General features: G+C 43.8%; 4 protein-coding genes across 7 annotated transcripts; 2 read left to right on the top strand and 2 right to left on the bottom strand.

The window, feature by feature from the left end:
- Nucleotides 1-81: 81 nt before the first annotated feature.
- Nucleotides 82-4,146, bottom strand: LOC101779270 (flap endonuclease GEN-like 1). Of its 2 annotated transcripts, none has more exons than XM_004957340.4 (8): nucleotides 3,740-4,146; nucleotides 3,223-3,417; nucleotides 2,687-2,857; nucleotides 2,412-2,593; nucleotides 2,082-2,328; nucleotides 1,809-1,941; nucleotides 1,105-1,613; nucleotides 82-557 (listed from the first exon to the last, which is right to left on the bottom strand). In XM_004957340.4, exons 1-8 carry the CDS (start codon nucleotides 3,941-3,943, stop codon nucleotides 294-296), a joined length of 1,905 nt encoding a protein of 634 aa, XP_004957397.1. In that variant the 5' UTR covers nucleotides 3,944-4,146; the 3' UTR covers nucleotides 82-293. The 2 variants fall into 2 exon arrangements, with proteins under 2 accessions (XP_004957397.1, XP_004957398.1); XM_004957341.2 differs by lacking the exon at nucleotides 3,740-4,146 and adding an exon at nucleotides 3,515-3,673.
- Nucleotides 4,147-5,400: 1,254 nt separating this feature from the next.
- On the top strand, nucleotides 5,401-8,902 carry LOC101779936 (SPX domain-containing membrane protein OsI_32082). 3 transcript variants are annotated; one of them, XM_012844239.2, is made up of 9 exons: nucleotides 5,401-5,594; nucleotides 5,795-5,867; nucleotides 6,083-6,203; nucleotides 6,295-6,606; nucleotides 6,693-6,800; nucleotides 6,897-7,351; nucleotides 7,464-7,777; nucleotides 7,891-8,033; nucleotides 8,136-8,902. In XM_012844239.2, exons 2-9 carry the CDS (start codon nucleotides 5,815-5,817, stop codon nucleotides 8,703-8,705), a joined length of 2,076 nt encoding a protein of 691 aa, XP_012699693.1. In that variant the 5' UTR covers nucleotides 5,401-5,594; nucleotides 5,795-5,814; the 3' UTR covers nucleotides 8,706-8,902. The 3 variants fall into 3 exon arrangements, with proteins under 3 accessions (XP_012699693.1, XP_022679827.1, XP_022679828.1); XM_022824092.1 differs by having other exon boundaries at nucleotides 7,891-8,902; XM_022824093.1 differs by lacking the exon at nucleotides 5,401-5,594 and having other exon boundaries at nucleotides 5,611-5,867; nucleotides 7,891-8,902.
- A 950-nt stretch (nucleotides 8,903-9,852) lies between these two features.
- LOC101778862 (ATPase ASNA1 homolog) lies at nucleotides 9,853-13,850 on the top strand. The gene is made up of 7 exons (XM_004957339.2): nucleotides 9,853-10,253; nucleotides 11,199-11,320; nucleotides 11,570-11,720; nucleotides 12,172-12,282; nucleotides 12,768-12,906; nucleotides 13,139-13,254; nucleotides 13,332-13,850. The coding sequence occupies exons 1-7, from the start codon at nucleotides 9,978-9,980 to the stop codon at nucleotides 13,506-13,508; spliced, it is 1,092 nt and encodes a 363-aa protein (XP_004957396.1). The 5' UTR covers nucleotides 9,853-9,977; the 3' UTR covers nucleotides 13,509-13,850.
- A 924-nt stretch (nucleotides 13,851-14,774) lies between these two features.
- LOC101778463 (hydroxymethylglutaryl-CoA synthase) lies at nucleotides 14,775-18,281 on the bottom strand. Its single transcript, XM_004957338.3, has 12 exons — nucleotides 17,999-18,281; nucleotides 17,407-17,513; nucleotides 17,106-17,238; nucleotides 16,793-16,936; nucleotides 16,539-16,697; nucleotides 16,387-16,460; nucleotides 16,213-16,288; nucleotides 16,038-16,093; nucleotides 15,753-15,840; nucleotides 15,536-15,676; nucleotides 15,307-15,456; nucleotides 14,775-15,199 (listed from the first exon to the last, which is right to left on the bottom strand). The coding sequence occupies exons 1-12, from the start codon at nucleotides 18,062-18,064 to the stop codon at nucleotides 14,981-14,983; spliced, it is 1,413 nt and encodes a 470-aa protein (XP_004957395.1). The 5' UTR covers nucleotides 18,065-18,281; the 3' UTR covers nucleotides 14,775-14,980.
- Between the last annotated feature and the right edge of the window lie 114 nt (nucleotides 18,282-18,395).

Below are 18,395 nucleotides of genomic sequence, written 5' to 3'. Positions count from 1 at the left end.
GGTCAGCTAAGAACACGTCCAGCTTGAAGGCAAAGGCACAGACAGATAAACTCTCAATTCTGACAGCAAGGGCTAAAAGAATGGGAAAACAGCGGCAATCTTTATCTACAAAAGATGAGGTTCAGATAATCAATCTGAACTAAAACTTGTTTCATTTCCTCGGACAAAGATGATGCTTGTTCCTGTACAAAAGGGGCCGCGGAATCTACAGCGGTCGATATGTTAAGGCATACTCTGGGTCATCTACAACAGTGGCAGCAAGATTACAATGCTGACCAAAGTCAGGCTAGTCGTCAGTCGAAGAGGAGGCGGCGTCGAACAGACTTTGGCAGGCTCTTGTTGAGGTCCCTGTCTGAGGCTTTTCTTGAGCCTCCCTTCGCCGCTTGGCCTTCTCCAGCTGGCTTCTTCCCGGATTCGATGGTCTGCCCTTTCTTGGAGCGGTAGAACTCTGTGATGCTAAGCTGGACTCCACTAGGCCTTGGACCTTTAGGTGTTTCCAATGTGCTACTTGTGCTTGATTCGGATTTTCGTGATCTTGATTTTGCTTCTTTCAGCCTCTGCACCAATTAAGATCATGCGTTAGGTGCAGTAAACAACATCATTGCATTCGATGTTTTCTTGAACAGTCATGAATAAATGTTAAATGCACAGGTATGAACAAACTTGACTAAACACAAACATCATTCAGGGCCTAACTCGCAATCCATCTACATGCATTAACCTAAATTAATGTTTGCTTAGATTTCACTAGCATCACTGCTGAACTACCAAGATACTACTCCCTCCGTTCCAAATTGTAATATCTATGAACCTAGAAAACCCAAAACGACCTAAAATTTGGAACGGAGGGAGTACATCAGAACTTCAGAAGTAGACATAAATCTAAGAGATCCATGTGGTAGTTTTTTGGGGGTAACATATAAACATACATGATACTAAATGATAAAATTTAACTGAAACTTGGGTGTATGTTTTAGGATAAACTTAATGCAGACCTCTTCACAAGAAAATTATAGCTAGAACAGTAAGTCTTAAATTAAAATTGTCTTGTTAATGTCATGCATATTTTCAATTATCATAGCGAAGGAAGAAACCAATGCCCACCTGTTCTTCCTGAAACCTTGCCGTTTCTTTAGGGAATGCTGAACTGACAAGTTGAATGTCTTCTTCAGTCAATAGAAAGCAGCAGCCATCATCAGTAAGCACTTGTGGAACATCAGGCTCATCTAATAACTCAGAAGACTCACAATCCACTGTATCCTCCTCGTCATCTTCATCCAACACCACTACCTCACTACTTGTCTCCCCCTCTGTTACTGGCTTCTTGCTACATATATTAGATTTCATACCCCAAGTACCTCTCTTCCATTTCACCAAGTAATAAGGGTGACCATACCTTATTTTAATTCGCTGAATCGAATCGAATTCATATTGATCATAAAGAAGCAATGGTGTAGATGGAGATGATGCCACCTCACGTAAATATATGGTTGATAACATAGGAAGCATCCTTTGTCGAATATAAGATGGCTCCCAATTTTGATTGTAAGTTAAGAAGTCAACCAAAGCTTCAACATCAGGTTTATTCCAACTTAGCAAGGGAACACCCTTTTCTGCAAACAGACAAAATTTCAGTTGAAGGATACCAACAAGGGCTAATTGTCATGAACACTGTTAAAAGAATAGTTTTGTTATCAATAAATGCTAAGTTCAGAACCTTGACCAAAGAAAAAATTACAACACAACAAGCACGTAAACAAGCAGAATTTCTTTTTCTAATGCTTTGAGCCATAGTTATTTTTTCGTACCTTTATCCAAATTGTTATCACTTAGATACAATTTAATGATCTCCTCATTAGGAAAATTTGTCTCAGCAGCGATTCTTTTGCAGACCTTGATTTGCCAATTTTCATGTTTTCTCTGTTCCTTTAGATCGCGTGCCTAACAGTCATAACAAATGTACGATTAATATAGCAGATAATTATTAGTCCTGAACCATTCAAGGGTAAAAGAGAAGGCCAAACATACTATGAAACATCATAATTAATGAGATTGGACAATTTAATAAGCACAAAGCCTACCTTTTCACAACCAGGACATTCACATTTGAATCCAGCTGGTTTTTCCATGCAATTCTCTAATGCATCCACCAAGCAATAATTGCACCCAACCTTGCTATGATTTTTCTTACTGCCCGGGTGACCGCAATGTGAGCAGTGCGGCAATTTCACAATTGAGCTTTTTGTGGATGATGATGGGAGATCATCAATATGTTGATTGCCCAATCCTTCTAGGAATGGATACACCCCTCTACCAATTTCATGTAACCTGGAGAAGTACAAATAAGATGACTAGCGCATTGGGGAGATTATTCTGCCAGCAAAAATACAAGAACAAAGTATGACACATACTTATCCAAAATTTCATCTTCATCAAATAACTGCACAAACCGAAGTGCAGTTTCAAGACCAAAACCAGGTACCCCATGCAAATCATGGTCGCTACCAATAAGAAGTGCCATGGCTACCATTTGTTTCCTCTTCAATCCAAGGCCAGCCTCAATGTCTGCTATGTTGTAGCACTCAAAAGGTTCCTGCAGAATAGTTGATGGTCATGCTACAATTTTGCCTGTGTTGAATGAAACAAATTTGCTGCTATGGACAAAGATCTAGAGTAGAGTCATTACCTTACAATTCGATTTCAGGACTTTAATGACAGTCTTGGCTCCAAAGAGGAAAGCATCACTATCTGCAGTGATGCAAGCATCTACATGACCTTCATTATTCAACTGAGCGCAAAGGGCTTCAGCTTCACCTTTTGCCCACAATACAGGCATTCCAAGGTATTCAAGCAGTTCCTAAAAATTACAGAAAATTAACCAAATTTACTGACAACTGATAAGGCATATAGTGATGTGAGGCGGTGTCATCTCTGTCTAAAACATAAACCTACGACCAATATGAATTCCATTCAATCAACGGCTTAAGATAAGCACTGGTCACACTTGTTACTGGTCAAATGGAAGAGATTTGTGGTAAGATTTCAGATGTCATCTAGCAAGACACAAATGGAGGGTAACAAGGTTGTGGTGTTGGATTAGGAGGCTACAATCGTTGGTCAATCTCCTGAGCAGTTAGACGCGCCAGATGTTCCACAAGCCAATTAAACCAAACTAGATTGCATAAGGGGAGCACAACAATATCAAAAAATTCGGGAACTCACCACGCACTCCTCGACGCATCGCGTGAAGGCAGCATTCCTCCCTTTGACCGGTGCGGCAGCCGCGCTGGACTCCGCCTCTGTGCTCGGCAATGCGGCCAGGTCCATCCCGGAGCCCCGGAAGAAGCGCGCAGCCCTGGCCTGCGACTTGAGCGGCGACGGCTCGCCGTCCACCACGAACACGGGGAATGCGCCCATCTGCAGCAGTTGCAGAGACAAACCGAAGGAAATGGGTGAATCCGACTCGCAAGATAGAGAACCCGGATAGTGAATAATCGGGGAACTAAGCACATACAGTAATTAACCCCCAGCAAGATTAAATCTTGGAGGGCAAAAAGCAGCAACTACAGAATGCAGCATATCACAAGGGAATAACAGGACACTATACACCAGAAGAGATCAAGCAGCGGGGGAAAAGGGAGCCAGGGGCAAGTAGGGGGGGATGGGGAATGAGCGAAGGAGACGGAGCCGCTAGGGAGGGGAGGGGAGGGAAAGCGATGGGGAACCAGCCGAACCGGACCTTTGCGAACAGGGAGAGCGTGCGGAAGAAGGTAGTCCGGAGGTGCGGCTTCCTCGCCCGCGGCGAGCGCGCTCGGATGGCGGTGCTGTGGGAGACAACCCAGAAGGAGAGGTCGACGGCGACGCGGCGGCCGCGGAGGTACCCCGCGCCCTCGTGCCGCGCGTAGGGCTTCAGGAGGTCCCAGAAGCTGCCTCCCACGCCCATCCCTCCCTCTCTCTATCTACCCCGCCGGCGTCGGGCTCGGCCGTGGCGGAGGTTGAATTCTCAGGTCAGGGTGGGAGTCGCGCCCGCCGGCCGCCGGCGCTCGTGCGTGGCCTTTGGTAAGTTGCGGGACTCGCGGCGGCTACTGGGCTGCCTCGAGCCGTTGCGGTGGGTTCTCGTCTCCCTCCGGGTCTCTCTCCCGTAGCCCCCGTTGACGAGTGGGCCCGTCGTGCCAATGCAGGTGGGCCTCTGGCCGTTTTCTTCCCTCCTCGGCTCCTCCCTCCTCTTTTCTTTTTCTTTTTGCCTTTTCTTTTGGAGGATGGAAATGGAAAAACATAAAGCGCTTCTGAGTTCAGGTGACGGCAACAAGATGGAGCGTGGTCTGTTCGCTCTGAACAACTGAAGCAGTCATCATCCAGACCCAACATCTTTTTTTTTCTATCTCCAGAACTGGTCCTTTTTTAAAAAAAATTAACTAGAACCGGTCCCTTACCTTCCTGTTCTGACTTCAGCAACTGGGGAATTGCAGAGCTGCTGGAATGAATTTCTTGTCAGGTAATGGGCTAGTGGCAGTAGCTGCGCGCCCGCGCGCTAAAATATTCAGTTCGTGCCAAAACCGGATAATCTTCGGGAGCCAGCTGGTAATCGTTGAATGGACAACCGACCCGGGGAGTCCATCTGGATTTCTCTGTTTTATTATCTTGGCCGGCAGCTGCTGCATTGCTTGCATGATTTGTGTTCAATTTTCCCTTTGTGTTCAGATGACTTGTGTTGCATTGCTCCCAACTGAATACACACAGCACTGAATAAATAAGCCGCTGACTTTTGTGTTTTCCTTGTAAAAAGCTCAATTTTCTGAAGTCAACTCCAAAGGAATATGGTGTGTGGATAACAGGATAAGAGACATAGCCATAGTCCTCCACATTCCTGCCAAAAAAAACAAAGAACAAAAGATGCATACATGCAGTTCGTTTTACAGCTTCTTGATTATTGAAATTGCACAGTAGGCTTGGCAGGCACTTAACTCTCGCTGCAATGAAGAGGCTCTGTAATTAATCCCTTAAAGAACTAGTGAATCAGTTGCTGTTGTTACTATTCCCAACATGCACATGAACGGATACCACTGATGTTCTTCAAGGAAATAAAGTTGAAAATGAGCTACTAAGATCTGTAGGCTGCTCTTTGTTTTCATATGGTCTTTCAACTTTGAAGCAGACATCCATAATTCCGTGTATAGTATGATGCTCGTATCTGTTGGGCATTACAGATCCATATTTCTTACAGATCTCCATAAAACAATAGGACAAAAGTCAAACATGGATATGCACAATTTCCTTTTATTTCTAGAAAAAAAATATCTTTTATTGTCCAACTGTGCACATCGAGATTAATTCTTCATCTTGTTTCAACAAAGAATATGTGCAATTTATTTTTATTTTTTGAGATAAACAATCAATGATGTCCAACTGTGTTCATCAAGATTAATTTTTCCTCTTGTTCCAGCAGCGATAGGTTCAACCCTGATAAACAGCCTGCTCATTCAACCTAATAAAGTTCAACGCCCAAAGCAAAGCTATATAAGCCTGTTAGATGTTAGCACAAGGCCCATCCATTTTACAACCGTCCTAGTCTTCAACACTCACCAAGTTTCCAGGTTCTTCTTTCCTTATTCTCCATGTTTTTGCAAGATATTCTTCTTTCTGTGCCTCTTATGTATTGAAAAATCGTGTAGTTCTGTTCATGGATGATATTTGATTTTTGTAATATAAGCCCATGTCTCTCACTTTTGATCATGATGTGTTTTTTTTGAGGAATTTGATCCTGATGCTTCGTGTGGTTTTCTTTTTCATGTAGGTCATACACTAGGAAGAAAAATGGTGAACTTCTCCAAGAAACTGACAACAGATCAAATTCCAGGATGGGAGGAGTATGGAAACTTACCTCATATATCTTTTTTTTTCATTTTTTAATCGTACGATCACAATTAGACCTTTCCTTGCACAGAAAATGATATGATCTTATCAGAAGGGTGTTCTTTTGTCTGTGGTCTAGTTGTTTCATGACCCTAATTGTAAACTGCTTAGCTGTCAGCTCTTTTTTTTCGAACAAAAGATGCCAACTTCATTTCTTGTTTGGTTCTAGGCACTACTTCAACTACAAGCTCTTGAAGGGCAGAGTAAAAGAATACACAGAGCAGACAAAAGAAGGCAACCGTGATCGCAGGCGTGTTTTGAAGGACTTCTCAAAGTTACTTGATGATGAGGTATATAATCGTAAATGGCCATTTCAGTTAATGTATGAAATACGTTGCATGTCCGTTTACGGTGATCCGATGGAGTACTTCTCCTTGTCAGATTGAAAAGATTGTGCTGTTCATGATAGAACAGCAAGGACTGATTGCAGCAAGGCTTGAAGATTTAGGGAAGAAAAAGGCAAGACTTCAGGATTTACTACTTCTACAGGAGATATCTGAACTAAGAGAAGACTACAGGGAAGTTGGCCTGGATCTTGTAAAGCTCCTAAAGTTTGTTGATATTAACGCCAATGCGGTCCGGAAGATACTGAAGAAGTTCGATGAACGTTTGGGTGATAAATTTACAGATTACTATGTCAGTAGCAGATCGAACCACCCTTATTCTCAGCTCAAGCAGGTTTTCAAGCATGTGGTGAGTTACTTGCCAATATCTGTCATGTTGATTTCAGTGTTATGCAGGTTGTGGTGTTGAACAGATGTTGCCCTGTGAATTATTAGGGTATTGGAGCTGTTGTTGGAGCACTGTCTCGCAACCTTGGCGATCTTGAGGAGCGTGAAGGGAGTTATCTGAATATCTATGACCAGCATCCACTGGCCATTCCAAAGGTTTGATCTTGTGCTCCTATTGTCAGCACTCAGTGAGTGCAGTTCTTATGTGTTCAACAACAGTGATATGCTCATCTGGTGTTATCTTATCTGTAGGACCCGATAATTGACCTGATAAAGGCTACAGCTGACAAGCTGACGAACTCGACGAACTTCCTGCGGTTCTTGGGGCAGCACGCGCTTATCGCGCAGGAGGACACCGCAGGTTCAGAGGTCGAGCGCATCGAGGAAGACAAGTACCATTTCATCTCCCTGGTGCTGAACCTGGTGAACACCTTCCTGTACATGGTCAACACCTACATCATCGTCCCGACCGCCGACGACTACGCCACCAGCCTCGGCGCCGCCGCCACGGTGTGCGGCGTCATCATCGGGTCCATGGCGGTGGCGCAGATATTCTCCTCCGTCTACTTCAGCGCGTGGTCCAATAGGTCATACTTCAGGCCGCTGCTGTTCAGCAGCGTCGTGCTGCTTCTCGGCAATGTGATGTACGCTCTGGCCTACGATCTTAATTCCCTGGTGATCCTCCTCGTCGGCCGGCTTCTGTGCGGGTATGTAAGGATCAGCTCTAGCATTTCTAATCCTTTCCTGAAGTCAGCATGTGCACTGGTGCACAGACAATGAGTGACGAAATCTGATGAACATTTTTACTGGATTTTGCAGGCTTGGATCTGCGAGAGCTGTGAACAGGAGGTACATCAGCGACTGCGTTCCTCCCAGGATCCGAATGCAGGCTTCTGCAGCATTCGTCAGTGCCAGTGCTCTTGGAATGGCATGTGGTCCTGCATTTGCTGGCCTGCTTCAGACAAACGTGAAGGTGTCTGTTTTCACCATCAACCAGGACACCTTGCCTGGCTGGGTCATGGCGTTTGGGTGGTTCGTGTACCTGATCTGGCTGTGGATTTCATTCAGAGAGCCAGCACTTGACCCTGACGTGAAAGATTTCCATGAGGGTTCCTCCAGCAGCTCTAGCACAAGTAAGCTCTCACAGAATGAACAGCTGAGTGCATGTTGAGTTTTCCCAATCTTCATGAGTGCATTTATTGGGTATCATTTCATCATGAGCACTACCATTTTCCCATGAGTGCAGGATATTTGGAGCAAGAAGTGGAGCAGGGCCTTGCTGAACAGCTGCTGCCATCACATGAAAATGATAGTCAGGGTGAAAGATCTACTCTTAGGCCAGCTTCTTCAGTTGCTTCAGCTTACAGATTGCTCACACCGTCAGTAAAGGTTCGGCGCGTGAACATGCTTGCCATTGCTCTGATTCATCACCAAACGTTCGTTTTGCTGTTTCTGAAAACTGAGGGAAGAACTGTTTCCTGCATGTCGCAGGTCCAGCTGCTGATCTACTTCATGCTCAAGTACGCGATGGAGATCCTGCTGTCGGAGTCGAGCGTGGTGACCAGCTACTACTTCGGCTGGAACACCAGCACGATCGCCGTGTTCCTGGCCATCCTGGGGCTCACCGTCCTTCCCGTGAACGCCGTCGTCGGCACCTACATCAGCAACATGTTCGAGGACAGGCAGATCCTGCTGGCGTCGGAGGTGGTGCTGCTCGTGGGGATCCTGCTGAGCTTCCGCGTGACGGGGACGTACACGGCGGCGCAGTACGTGTGCTCGGCGCTGCTGACGTTCGTGTCGGCGGAGGTGCTGGAGGGCGTGAACCTGTCGCTGCTGTCGCAGGTGATGTCGTCGCGGCTGTCGAGGGGGACGTACAACGGCGGCCTGCTGTCGACGGAGGCCGGGACGCTGGCGCGGGTGGCGGCGGACGGCACCATCACGCTCGCCGGCGGGCTCCTCGGCCGGGCCGCGCTCCTCAACGCCACGCTGCTGCCGTCCCTGCTCATCTGCCTCGCCTCCATCGCCGCAACCATGTCCACCTACAACTCGCTCTTCTACTAGCGGGTTTGCCGGTTGCCGGGTGGATGGCGTGGAGCCGCGTCGACGGAACGTTGGTTCCGGTGGCCCACGGGTGTGTTTTTGGTAGCGCGTGCAGTGTTGTGCGTTGAGAGAGAAGCGTGGCACGTTTGTGATTTTTTAACCAGCTCCGGTGATTTGTTCGGTGGATCCCTGATGAAACAGCCTTTCAAGCTTTGTGACTTTGTGTTGGTTTGTGCCGCACAAGCAAAGCCACTTTCAGTGTGGTGGGTTGTGTTGGAAGTGGCCAGCAATCTGGCTCGTCGCGTGTTTTTGGACGCGTGGGCGCCTAGAGTGGATCATGTGTGATGTGTCTCACGTTCTCGAGAAAGAGAACATTTTTCAACTAGTAGGTCTCAAAATAGACCTAGAGAAACCAAGACCATACTTTTAAACCATAAATTTTAAAATCGTATGCATCCGTTCTTAAATATGTGACGTTGTTAATTTTTGCTTAAACTTTAACCAACAATATCTATTTAATGAATTAGTTAAATAAAGTAAAATGATTATCACTATGTCTATTATCAAAAGTACTAAAGGATTAACTTGTAGATTTATCTACCTACTTAAATATTTGTTGAAAAGATGAATAGTCAAAAAAGAAAAAAAATCAATGATGTGATATATTTAAGAACGAAAATAGTACTAAAAAGAGGCATAAAAAATCCAACCTATAACTTTACTCTGTTTGGAAAACATGATAATAATACTTTGGTCCGGATTGCAATAATAAAAAGAACACTCACGGTAATTCTGGGTGGGTTTTTCCATTGCGGTAACAGTAAGATAGGGAATGTAATTATTTTTGGATCGGTGTTCTCCGACGAGGAACGTTCCGTGGTTTCACGTTTGCTAATATAGGACAACAAAGAGGGTTTAATGTAATAAATAAATCAGTATAGAGTACAATTAAAAATCAAAATCTAAGTGTTTGCTTGCAATGGAAAAACATAGGGAGGCAATTCAAAATAGCACTTCAAATTTAAATGTGACAGCAATGAATGTTCCCTGGAAACAATTTTAAATGAGATCTTACCATGTTACCATAGCCGAGGCCGAGGAAACCCGAGGTGAAAAGTGAAACGATGAAAACGTCCAGAAGAGGAAAGGTATTTTTCCACCTAGACAATTCACCTTTGCCTCTGCCCCCACCACGCCAACGCGCCACCGCCGTCCGCCTCCTCCCCCTCTCCTCTCCCAGATCTCATCCACATCGCACTGCCCCCCGATCACCCCGCGGGTACCGATCGGAGCATGGCGTCCGCGGCGGTGGTGGACGCCGGCGACGCGCCGGAGCCCACGGTGCAGAACCTCCTCGACCAGGACACCCTCAAGTGGGTCTTCGTCGGCGGCAAGGGCGGCGTCGGCAAGACCACCTGCAGCTCCATCCTCTCCGTCCTCCTCGCCTCCGTCCGCCAGTCCGTGCTCGTCATCTCCACCGACCCCGCGCACAACCTGAGCGACGCCTTCCAGCAGCGCTTCACCAAATTCCCCACCCTCGTCCGCGGATTCACCAACCTCTACGCCATGGTAAGCACCAAAAACATGCGAAAATTTCCTCCGTTTTCACCCCCCGTCTTACTGTCTCCAATTCACTCTTCTCGCGGGGACGTAGTCACTTGACTTGATTCCACCCAATTCGGTGGTGTTTGTGAGGATTGGATGGGCGGGCAGAGTTTCCTGGTGATTGGATTGGAAAGCAGCTCTCCGAATTTTGGGAGGGGAGGTTAGTAGGGTAGCATGGTAGAGGAGAAAAAGTCGCATTGCACTTAAAGTTTCTATGTATGGAAGAGCTAGACATTTGCCTAGACCAGGCTATACGAACGGGAAAGTTACCAATTCGGGGTTGGCTTGGGTTTGTGGCTTTGTGCTGGTACTTTGTGGCATGTAGGTCACGGGATTGTTTTCAGTTATGGGACCGTGTTCATTAACCTTCCCAAATGGTCATTAGGCTTCTTCTTGATAATATGGTGGTGATTTCCTCATTATTTGTTGGGTTGATGATGGAAGCTGAAGATTAGGGGGCTGACTTGTAGAAAAGTACTACTACCTGGTCTTTGGTAATATTCTCTTGTCTAGGCTAAGCAGAGGTTAATAAGAAATTAGGTGGTTGGTTTATGGAGAAAAAAGAATACCCACTGTATTGCAATTTGATTTAAAACATGTCCCATTTGGGTAGTAAAAAAAGATACATGTATGACTAGGCACCAGATTTTAGAACTCCTTATTTTCCATCCATCTCGAGCATAATACTGATAAAAAAACCTTTCAATAAGATGCGTAGACATTTATTGTTAGTGTTGTCACGAATTACAAAAAATGTAAACCAGGTTTTATTTTTTATCATATGTTTTTAAGAAAAAGATTGATTTGCTATTTTCATTGACTGACTCTTTATTTGAAAAGATACCTTATCTCATTTTTGTAGAACTGGAATGTTGACTCAACAACCTCATTTTAACAATTTATTTGCAGGAAATTGATCCAAAGGTAGAAAATGATGATTTATCCAATGAAGGAATGGAGGGATTCCTTTCAGAACTGACAAATGCGATTCCTGGAGTAGATGAAGCTATGAGTTTTGCTGAAATGCTAAAGTAAGGTTTTGCTCAATTCTTATGTTTGTTATTCTTAGCACTATGACCAATTCCATTCATTACCATCTTTTAGTAGTTCAGTTACTACTTTTTTTTTTTAATTTCACCATTTTCAACGTCCCTCTGATATATCCAGTGAATTAGATTAATTGTTATTCACAAAAGTGATTTTAACAACCCATGGACTGCTTTTGTACTTTTTTAGCTTCTAGCAGCTTTTTGAATATGATATTTTCCCCCTTACTGCAGATTAGTCCAAACAATGGATTACTCTGTTGTAGTTTTTGATACTGCTCCTACCGGGCATACTTTACGGCTCCTGCAGTTCCCAGCAACCCTAGAAAAGGGTCTTGAGAAAATGATGGAGTTGAAAAATAGATTTGGCGGTCTGTTGAATCAGGTATTCTTTATACATTTCAAGCTACTTGAAAACTATAATTGTAGACAAGTTGTTTTAGATGTCATGCTTTTCGGCTAATGCTTTAGTTTTCTAGGAAATAATATTACCTTATCAATAATTTAACCTTAGTTTTACTGTCTACAATAGAACAAAATAACAAATAGAGGAAACCTGTGTTCTGATCAATAGAATCTGAAGGCCCAAGCCTTAGATGAACTTTGACATCCCAAGGGATGGTGGTGGTTCAATTTTGTAAAAATGATATTATTGGTGAGTTTTATTTTGGACTCCCAAAAAAAAAGAAGGATGACTTGCTGATGTAGTATTTCTATTCATTCGAGCTAAATGGTAATATGTACATGATGTAGATTTCACATGTGCAAATTTTTCTTTGAACCTACCTAGACGGAAACTAGCAAGTAGATAATACAATCATTGATGCATTTGGCAGGCCAGTCGATTGTTTGGTCTTGGTGATGAACTGAACGAGGATGCAATGCTTGGGAGACTCGAGGGCATGAAGGACGTGATTGAGCAAGTGAACAGGCAATTTAAAGATCCGGTAAGGCTGCAAACCTTGTATAGAAGTTTATATGTTCATTTATGTACTAGCACTATTTAGTCTGGGATGTTAAACAATAGTTATGAGGAACATGCGAAAGATGTAGTGCCAACACATGGCAAAGTCATGGTTGTGAAATTTGGAATTCATAATAATGCATTGATGCTCTTAAGCTTTGATCAAATTGTTAATGAAGGGCATGAGTTTGAAACTGATTCACAGGACATGCCCAGAACTCTGTCAGTATGGTTACTATAGAGAGCAGTTTTAAACACAACACTAGTTGCTTGCTGTGTAAGCCACTGTTGGTCGACTTATTTACTAGATCAATTGAAGCACACAAGAGCACTACTGGTTAAACATACTGGATTGTTTTGATCATTCTTGATTCTTTTCAGTTCATCTCAACATTATTTACACATTTAGGCATTTAGTTGTGAAGATGTTATACCCCCTTCTGACTCCTCTTTTTCCTTTTTTCTCAGGACTTGACAACTTTCGTATGTGTTTGTATCCCTGAATTTCTTTCATTATATGAAACAGAGAGATTGGTGCAAGAATTGGCAAAGTTTGAGATTGATTCGCATAATATTATTATCAACCAAGTTATCTTTGATGAGGAACGTAAGTACAAATAATCACCTTATTTGTCAAATTTACTGGCCTGGAGCTTTGTTGGAAATTTAAATATGCTACTTCTAATTTAGAATTTCGTAAGGACCTATTCTTCAAGCAAAGATGGCAGTCTGTCTGAAAGACCAAGAGATTCTGTATTTCAAAAGAAACTTTCTGAAAACAGAACAACACATTTCCAGTCCTTTTGTTGTTTTAATGTATCCATTGTCATTGGTTGCAGCTGTTGAGTCAAAACTGCTAAAAGCACGGGTAAAAATGCAACAGAAATACATTGATCAGTTCCATATGTTATATGATGACTTCAACATCACCAAGCTGCCCTTACTTTCAGAAGAGGTAAGTAATCCGGTAGACCACAGTGTCGCTTGTTCCTGCCTATAATGTTTGTCAGTGCTTGAATATGTATTTTCCAGGTTTGTGGTGTTCAAGCTCTGCAAAACTTTTCCCAGCACTTCCTTACACCATACAAGTCTGCTATAAAAAGGGGCACTGTCGAGGAGCTGGAACAGAGAATATCGATACTGAAATCTGCACTGCAAGAAGCTGAGTCCGAATTAGATAGGGTTAGGAAAGGGAAGCAGTCAGCGTGATCCTTTCTTTTTCACAAGTCAAGGTGTGTAAAACCTGACAGAAGCTATGAAGAAAACAGAATTAGAGACGCTCAAATTTTTCGTGTCATTACACACACTTGTTGATTTCAGTTTCATGTTTCCTCAAATGAAATGTTTAGATTTGTAATAGCTTGTTTTCAAAAAATAGATCTGTAATAGCTATCGGCAGAGAAGTGTATGATTAGCACGAGATATATAAACATTCTTTTCGCCGGTTATTCAGGCATCTGAGGATCAGTTCCAGAATTCATTCACCTGATTCTGTTTGATCAAGGGATGTTATTTTCCAATAAACTCTAAATTTGGCTGGTGCTGGTTTTACTCAATGCATAATACAGAGTTTGCCTTTTGAGTTTTGGAGAATTACTATGTTTTCGAAAAACTAGGTTGGGTACAACAAAACTTGTACTCTTAGCAACTTGTAGCTTTGTTAAACTGTGCGGTATTGCTTACAGCGGTACTACAGCTGGATGATACTCATTAGAAGGACTAGTTGGATATCTATTAGAAGGATTACTAATTATAAAACTAATTGCATTTAGGACTAAATGTGAATTAATTATAAAACTAATTGCATAAGCCGTGATTAATTTGCGAGATGAATCTATTAAGCCTAATTAATCCGTGATTAGCACATAGTAGCACCACATGGTTAGATTCGGCTCACGAATTAGCCTTCATTTATGCAATTAATTTTGTAATTAACCTATATTTAATACTGGACTAAACTTTAGTCCTTGGATCCAAACACCCCCTAACTTTGGTTTCTGAACTAAGTTTCTCGACACCATGGTTTTTGGAAATAGTGTATTACTCCCTCCGTTCCAATTGTAGATCGATTTTTTTAGACTTAAATTATTATGCACCTAGACATACACTATATCTAGATGCATAATAATATCTATGAACTAAAAAAAGCTAAAAACAACCTATAATTCAATTTGGAAAAAGCTAAAAACGACCTATAATTCAATTTGGAACGGAGGGAGTAATTCAATTTGGAACGGAGGAAGTAGTAGCAATTTGCATCTTGGGTTGTCCTCTTCTGTTTGATTTTGACTAGTGAACCCTGCTGAACTGTAAACTTGAGCCACAATGTCGTCAGCCCCTGAAGCTCCCCAGGCTCGCACGGCACAGCCACGTTTTCGTCAGCAAGCATTGCGCTGAAGCACCTGAAGCATCAGGCTGTAATTTTCCCAGCCTAACTTACAAGAAGCCTGACCGGCGAACGAAAAAATAACGAACTAAAAGAAACAAGAATGTCAAGACTGATTTCACTAGTCAGATAAATAAAATACAAAAACTAGCTGATCTAGGAGAACAGCTGCAGATAATAAATTATTTCAGAAACACGCTAGGCTTGGAATTCTAAGCATAAGCATATTAGAGTACAAAGCACGATGAGTCGATGAGCAACAAGGCAGGCGACATAGGGAGTCCACGGCACGTCACTAGTGGCCATTTGCGAAGCCGTTGCAGCACTTGGCTTTGCCACCGGCTGTTTCCTCTACAGGCTTCTGGTCATAGAACCTCCGGTACATGGAGTCGACATGGGTGAGGTAAAACGTGCCGGGCGGCAGCAGGCTCGTGTCCTTGTTAGTCTCGAAATCCTTTGCGCCGTACCTATGCTCCATCAGCTTCAGCGTCTCAATGAACTTTTCGGGCAATGTCTGTTTGCAGGAGGTAGGAGAAAATACACGAACATAGTGTCAAAATAAATACCGAAGGTGCAGTTGTCTATAAGCAGTGAGCGACAAGCATGAATGGAAGGACTTACCTCATGTCTTGACTGAAGCTTCTCTGTAACACCAAGCACGGAAGCAATGTTTGATAAACTGAACGGATGCTGGCCATTGTTTAGCCTCAACGAAAACATAGTGGATGTCAAGCCACTGCCGTAAGAGAACATCACAATTCTTTGTCCATCCTATAATAAAAGAAGTAGCCAACATCAGCATTCAAGATTACAAAACTATACAATAAAGAATTAAAGATACCGGGCATACCAGACTATCATGCTTGTTATATAGCACAGATGCCAACGCTGCATAGAGGGATGCAGTATACATGTTGCCAATTTGTTTTGGAAGCAGAGTCGATGGCTGAACTTTGATGTCATACAAGTGCTTTGCGACTTGTTGTGAGGCCTGGAAATTTGGCATAAAAACCATCAGATCCTAAATTTCTCACATGACTGAATTTCTGCATGTAATGATAAAATACCTTTTCCAAGTCGCGACTCTGGTAGCTCTCTTCACCAGTCAGATTTGAAAACGGCTGGAGCTTCTCTTTAGCATCATCATCAATAGAGCTGGCAATAAAGTATAAAAACGATCCAGTTCATGAAAATCATCTTGGACTTAGTGTCAAACTACAAGAGTAACCTGCATGTGAAATTTGAAAATTCACCAGAACTGATTCCTACATACTGTTTGGCCTAAGAAGAATCTTAAAGTGGAACTCAACTTTTCTCAGGAAGGGGACAAAGCTCAATAAAAGAATGCAAACCTGCAGTTGCGCATGAAGTCATTATAGCAAAGCCGAGCAAAACTCTTCTGCACAAGCTGTAACAGAGGTAGAAGAGAATTAGGAAATCTTAAAAGACAAAAAAAAAGGCAAAAAATGGGGAAACTTTTGGAGCAATTATTTATCTTCATTAAACCCTCAGTTATTTGCATCTTACCTTGTTGTAAGGAGAATGGAACACAAAATATTCTGCATCAGAAATTGAGAATTGTTTCCCCACAATCTTCTCATACCTAGATTCAGAGATTACAGTGGGTCAGAAGAAACCTAGTTCAGTGAACAAAAATCTGGTTGACATTAAAAGGGAAGGAACAAAGTTGCTGCAGCTCACTTGTTGCAGAACTGTCTGTAGCATGAGTCTAGGGCCATCAAGTAGCATGTTTGGGATAGTTTACCATCAACCACCTGCAATGAATCTGCTGTTATAAGGAAATGCTGCCACTTGCAATTAGATGGTTTAGGGATCCAAAAAAAAAAACTAACCGGGTATTCACTTGCAAGATCAGGCTTGTAGAAATCATAAACATGAGCCATGTGAGAAGCTCTATATTTGCTCTCAAATGAAATAGGAGCATTAGGACCAATGAGCATAGCAATAGCAGCAGCACCCCCAGTTGGGCGAGCTGGTCCTTCCGCGTAAACCTGAAACCACAGTAGCACAAGATGGCAAAATCAGAAACCGAAAGGAACAACCGATCACAGCAGGCATGCTTAAAGGGAAAGGTTGGATTACAAACCGCGCTGTCTGTGCAAACGACAAGACCATATCGTCCATCCCAGGAGTTACTTTCGACCCAATTCACGCAATTCAATAGGGCCGCTGTTCCACCATAACAAGCATTGCTGGAGTCAACTCCTTCAATGTCAGTATTACCACTTTCCTGCGTTTTGGGAATAGAAGCCGACAAAAATTAACTTTTCAGGAAAACAAATGAATAAGAGCACTTGAGCACATTCTTATTAGAAAGCTGTTGCTGAGCATATGAATTCAGTATTTCTATATATATGTGGATGCAACTTTGGTGATTTTACAGAGTTGGGTGAACAGACCTCGAAAATTTGCATCAGCCAAGTTTTGATGGATTTACTTTTGTCTATAACCGTCTCGCTTCCAACCTCCAAGCGACCGATAAGCTTCGGGTCAACCTTGTACTTTTTCAGGAGGGAATTGACAACCGTCAAGCTGCAAGCAAATAGCTCTTTCCTGAGATTCAAATCACAAACGGTAACCTATATCTAAGATAGAAACCGCATACGACAAAGAGTACTGAATCGCTGTGACGTAGAAATATGTGACACCATACCAATAGTCAGTATTTGAGGCTAAGAATAATTTTAGAAAAAAACATACCTCATCGAGATTACGTCCTCCACCTCACTGCAAAAGGCCATGCAATCTTGCCCAAGGCCAATGGTGTACTTCCCTTTGCTCGCGCCGTCATGGGCCTCGAGCGCTTCCTGCATTAAAGGTACCATCTATGAGACTGCTGGATCAGAACATGATGCCCAATTCCTGCTAAACACCCATCTACCCGGGTATTCTCCTATCTCCTTAAACTTACATCCCTTTCCCGTTTCTACATGGATCTTCCGAGAGCAACCTCTCCAGGTTGTCTGGAGTTCCACAGATTCGATTCCAAACAATCCTAACAGTTGCAGTTCTAACTACTGATTTGACCCCCATCCTCTGACCAAACCAAGCAGCAGCATTGCACTGCAACCACGAGAGGTTTAAGCTTCGACAGCAATTGGCGAGAACTAAAGACCCCCGTCAATTCCTACAAAAACCCAATCCTTCACTACAAAACCCCCATCATCCCCACACCCGCAATGCTGGAAGGCCTCGGAGCCGCGGATCAAAGGTGCCACCACCGCATCAGACTCGCCCCGCCCGCAGGCCGCGGCGACGGAAACAGCATCAGAGTCGGGGGAAAGAATTTCACCTGCTGCACGCAGCTGGGCGGGAAGTAGATGTCCATGGCGAGGATTCCGACATCCTTGCGGTCCATCTCCTCCACTCGGCCGAGCCGCCTCGATCCCCTCGCTCCCTAGCCGCCGGCCGGCGCTCGTGCGCTCCACACAGACGGAGCGCGTCGACGCGTGGGGCTTTCCTGTGGCTGGTGGTCGCGGAGGAGGGCTCTGTCTTCGTGAACTCCGCACGGTTCTGGCCGAGTGGCTGGCTGCGCGTCGGGGTGGGGGGACGGGAGGAGGACGGGTGGGGGGGATCACTGCTGGATCTGCACGGCTTTATATTTCTGGAGGATTTCCTCGGCGTCACGCGCGGCTCTACTGCTCGGTGGCATATGTGTTGGATCGATCGCTGGGAGATTCCGGCACGGC

Source organism: Setaria italica, chromosome II (genome assembly GCF_000263155.2).
Source record: "Setaria italica strain Yugu1 chromosome II, Setaria_italica_v2.0, whole genome shotgun sequence".
NCBI lineage: Eukaryota > Viridiplantae > Streptophyta > Magnoliopsida > Poales > Poaceae > Setaria > Setaria italica.
This window is presented reverse-complemented; position numbering and strand designations above follow the sequence as displayed.

Coding starts and splice junctions, on each gene's coding strand:
- LOC101778862 (XM_004957339.2), top strand. CDS start 9,978: ATGGCGTCCGCGGCGGTGGTGGACGCCGGCGACGCGCCGGAGCCCACG. Junction 11,321..11,569: donor AGTTTTGCTGAAATGCTAAA/GTAAGGTTTTGC, acceptor CCCTTACTGCAG/ATTAGTCCAAACAATGGATT. Junction 11,721..12,171: donor TTGGCGGTCTGTTGAATCAG/GTATTCTTTATA, acceptor TGCATTTGGCAG/GCCAGTCGATTGTTTGGTCT.
- LOC101778463 (XM_004957338.3), bottom strand. CDS start 18,064: ATGGACCGCAAGGATGTCGGAATCCTCGCCATGGACATCTACTTCCCG. Junction 17,239..17,406: donor GAGGACGTAATCTCGATGAG/GTATGTTTTTTT, acceptor ATTTGCTTGCAG/CTTGACGGTTGTCAATTCCC. Junction 15,677..15,752: donor AGAGTCGCGACTTGGAAAAG/GTATTTTATCAT, acceptor CCAAATTTCCAG/GCCTCACAACAAGTCGCAAA.
- LOC101779270 (XM_004957340.4), bottom strand. CDS start 3,943: ATGGGCGTGGGAGGCAGCTTCTGGGACCTCCTGAAGCCCTACGCGCGG. Junction 1,614..1,808: donor TGATAACAATTTGGATAAAG/GTACGAAAAAAT, acceptor GTCTGTTTGCAG/AAAAGGGTGTTCCCTTGCTA. Junction 558..1,104: donor CAAGGTTTCAGGAAGAACAG/GTGGGCATTGGT, acceptor TAATTGGTGCAG/AGGCTGAAAGAAGCAAAATC.
- LOC101779936 (XM_022824092.1), top strand. CDS start 5,815: ATGGTGAACTTCTCCAAGAAACTGACAACAGATCAAATTCCAGGATGG. Junction 5,868..6,082: donor CAAATTCCAGGATGGGAGGA/GTATGGAAACTT, acceptor GTTTGGTTCTAG/GCACTACTTCAACTACAAGC. Junction 6,607..6,692: donor AGCAGGTTTTCAAGCATGTG/GTGAGTTACTTG, acceptor GTGAATTATTAG/GGTATTGGAGCTGTTGTTGG.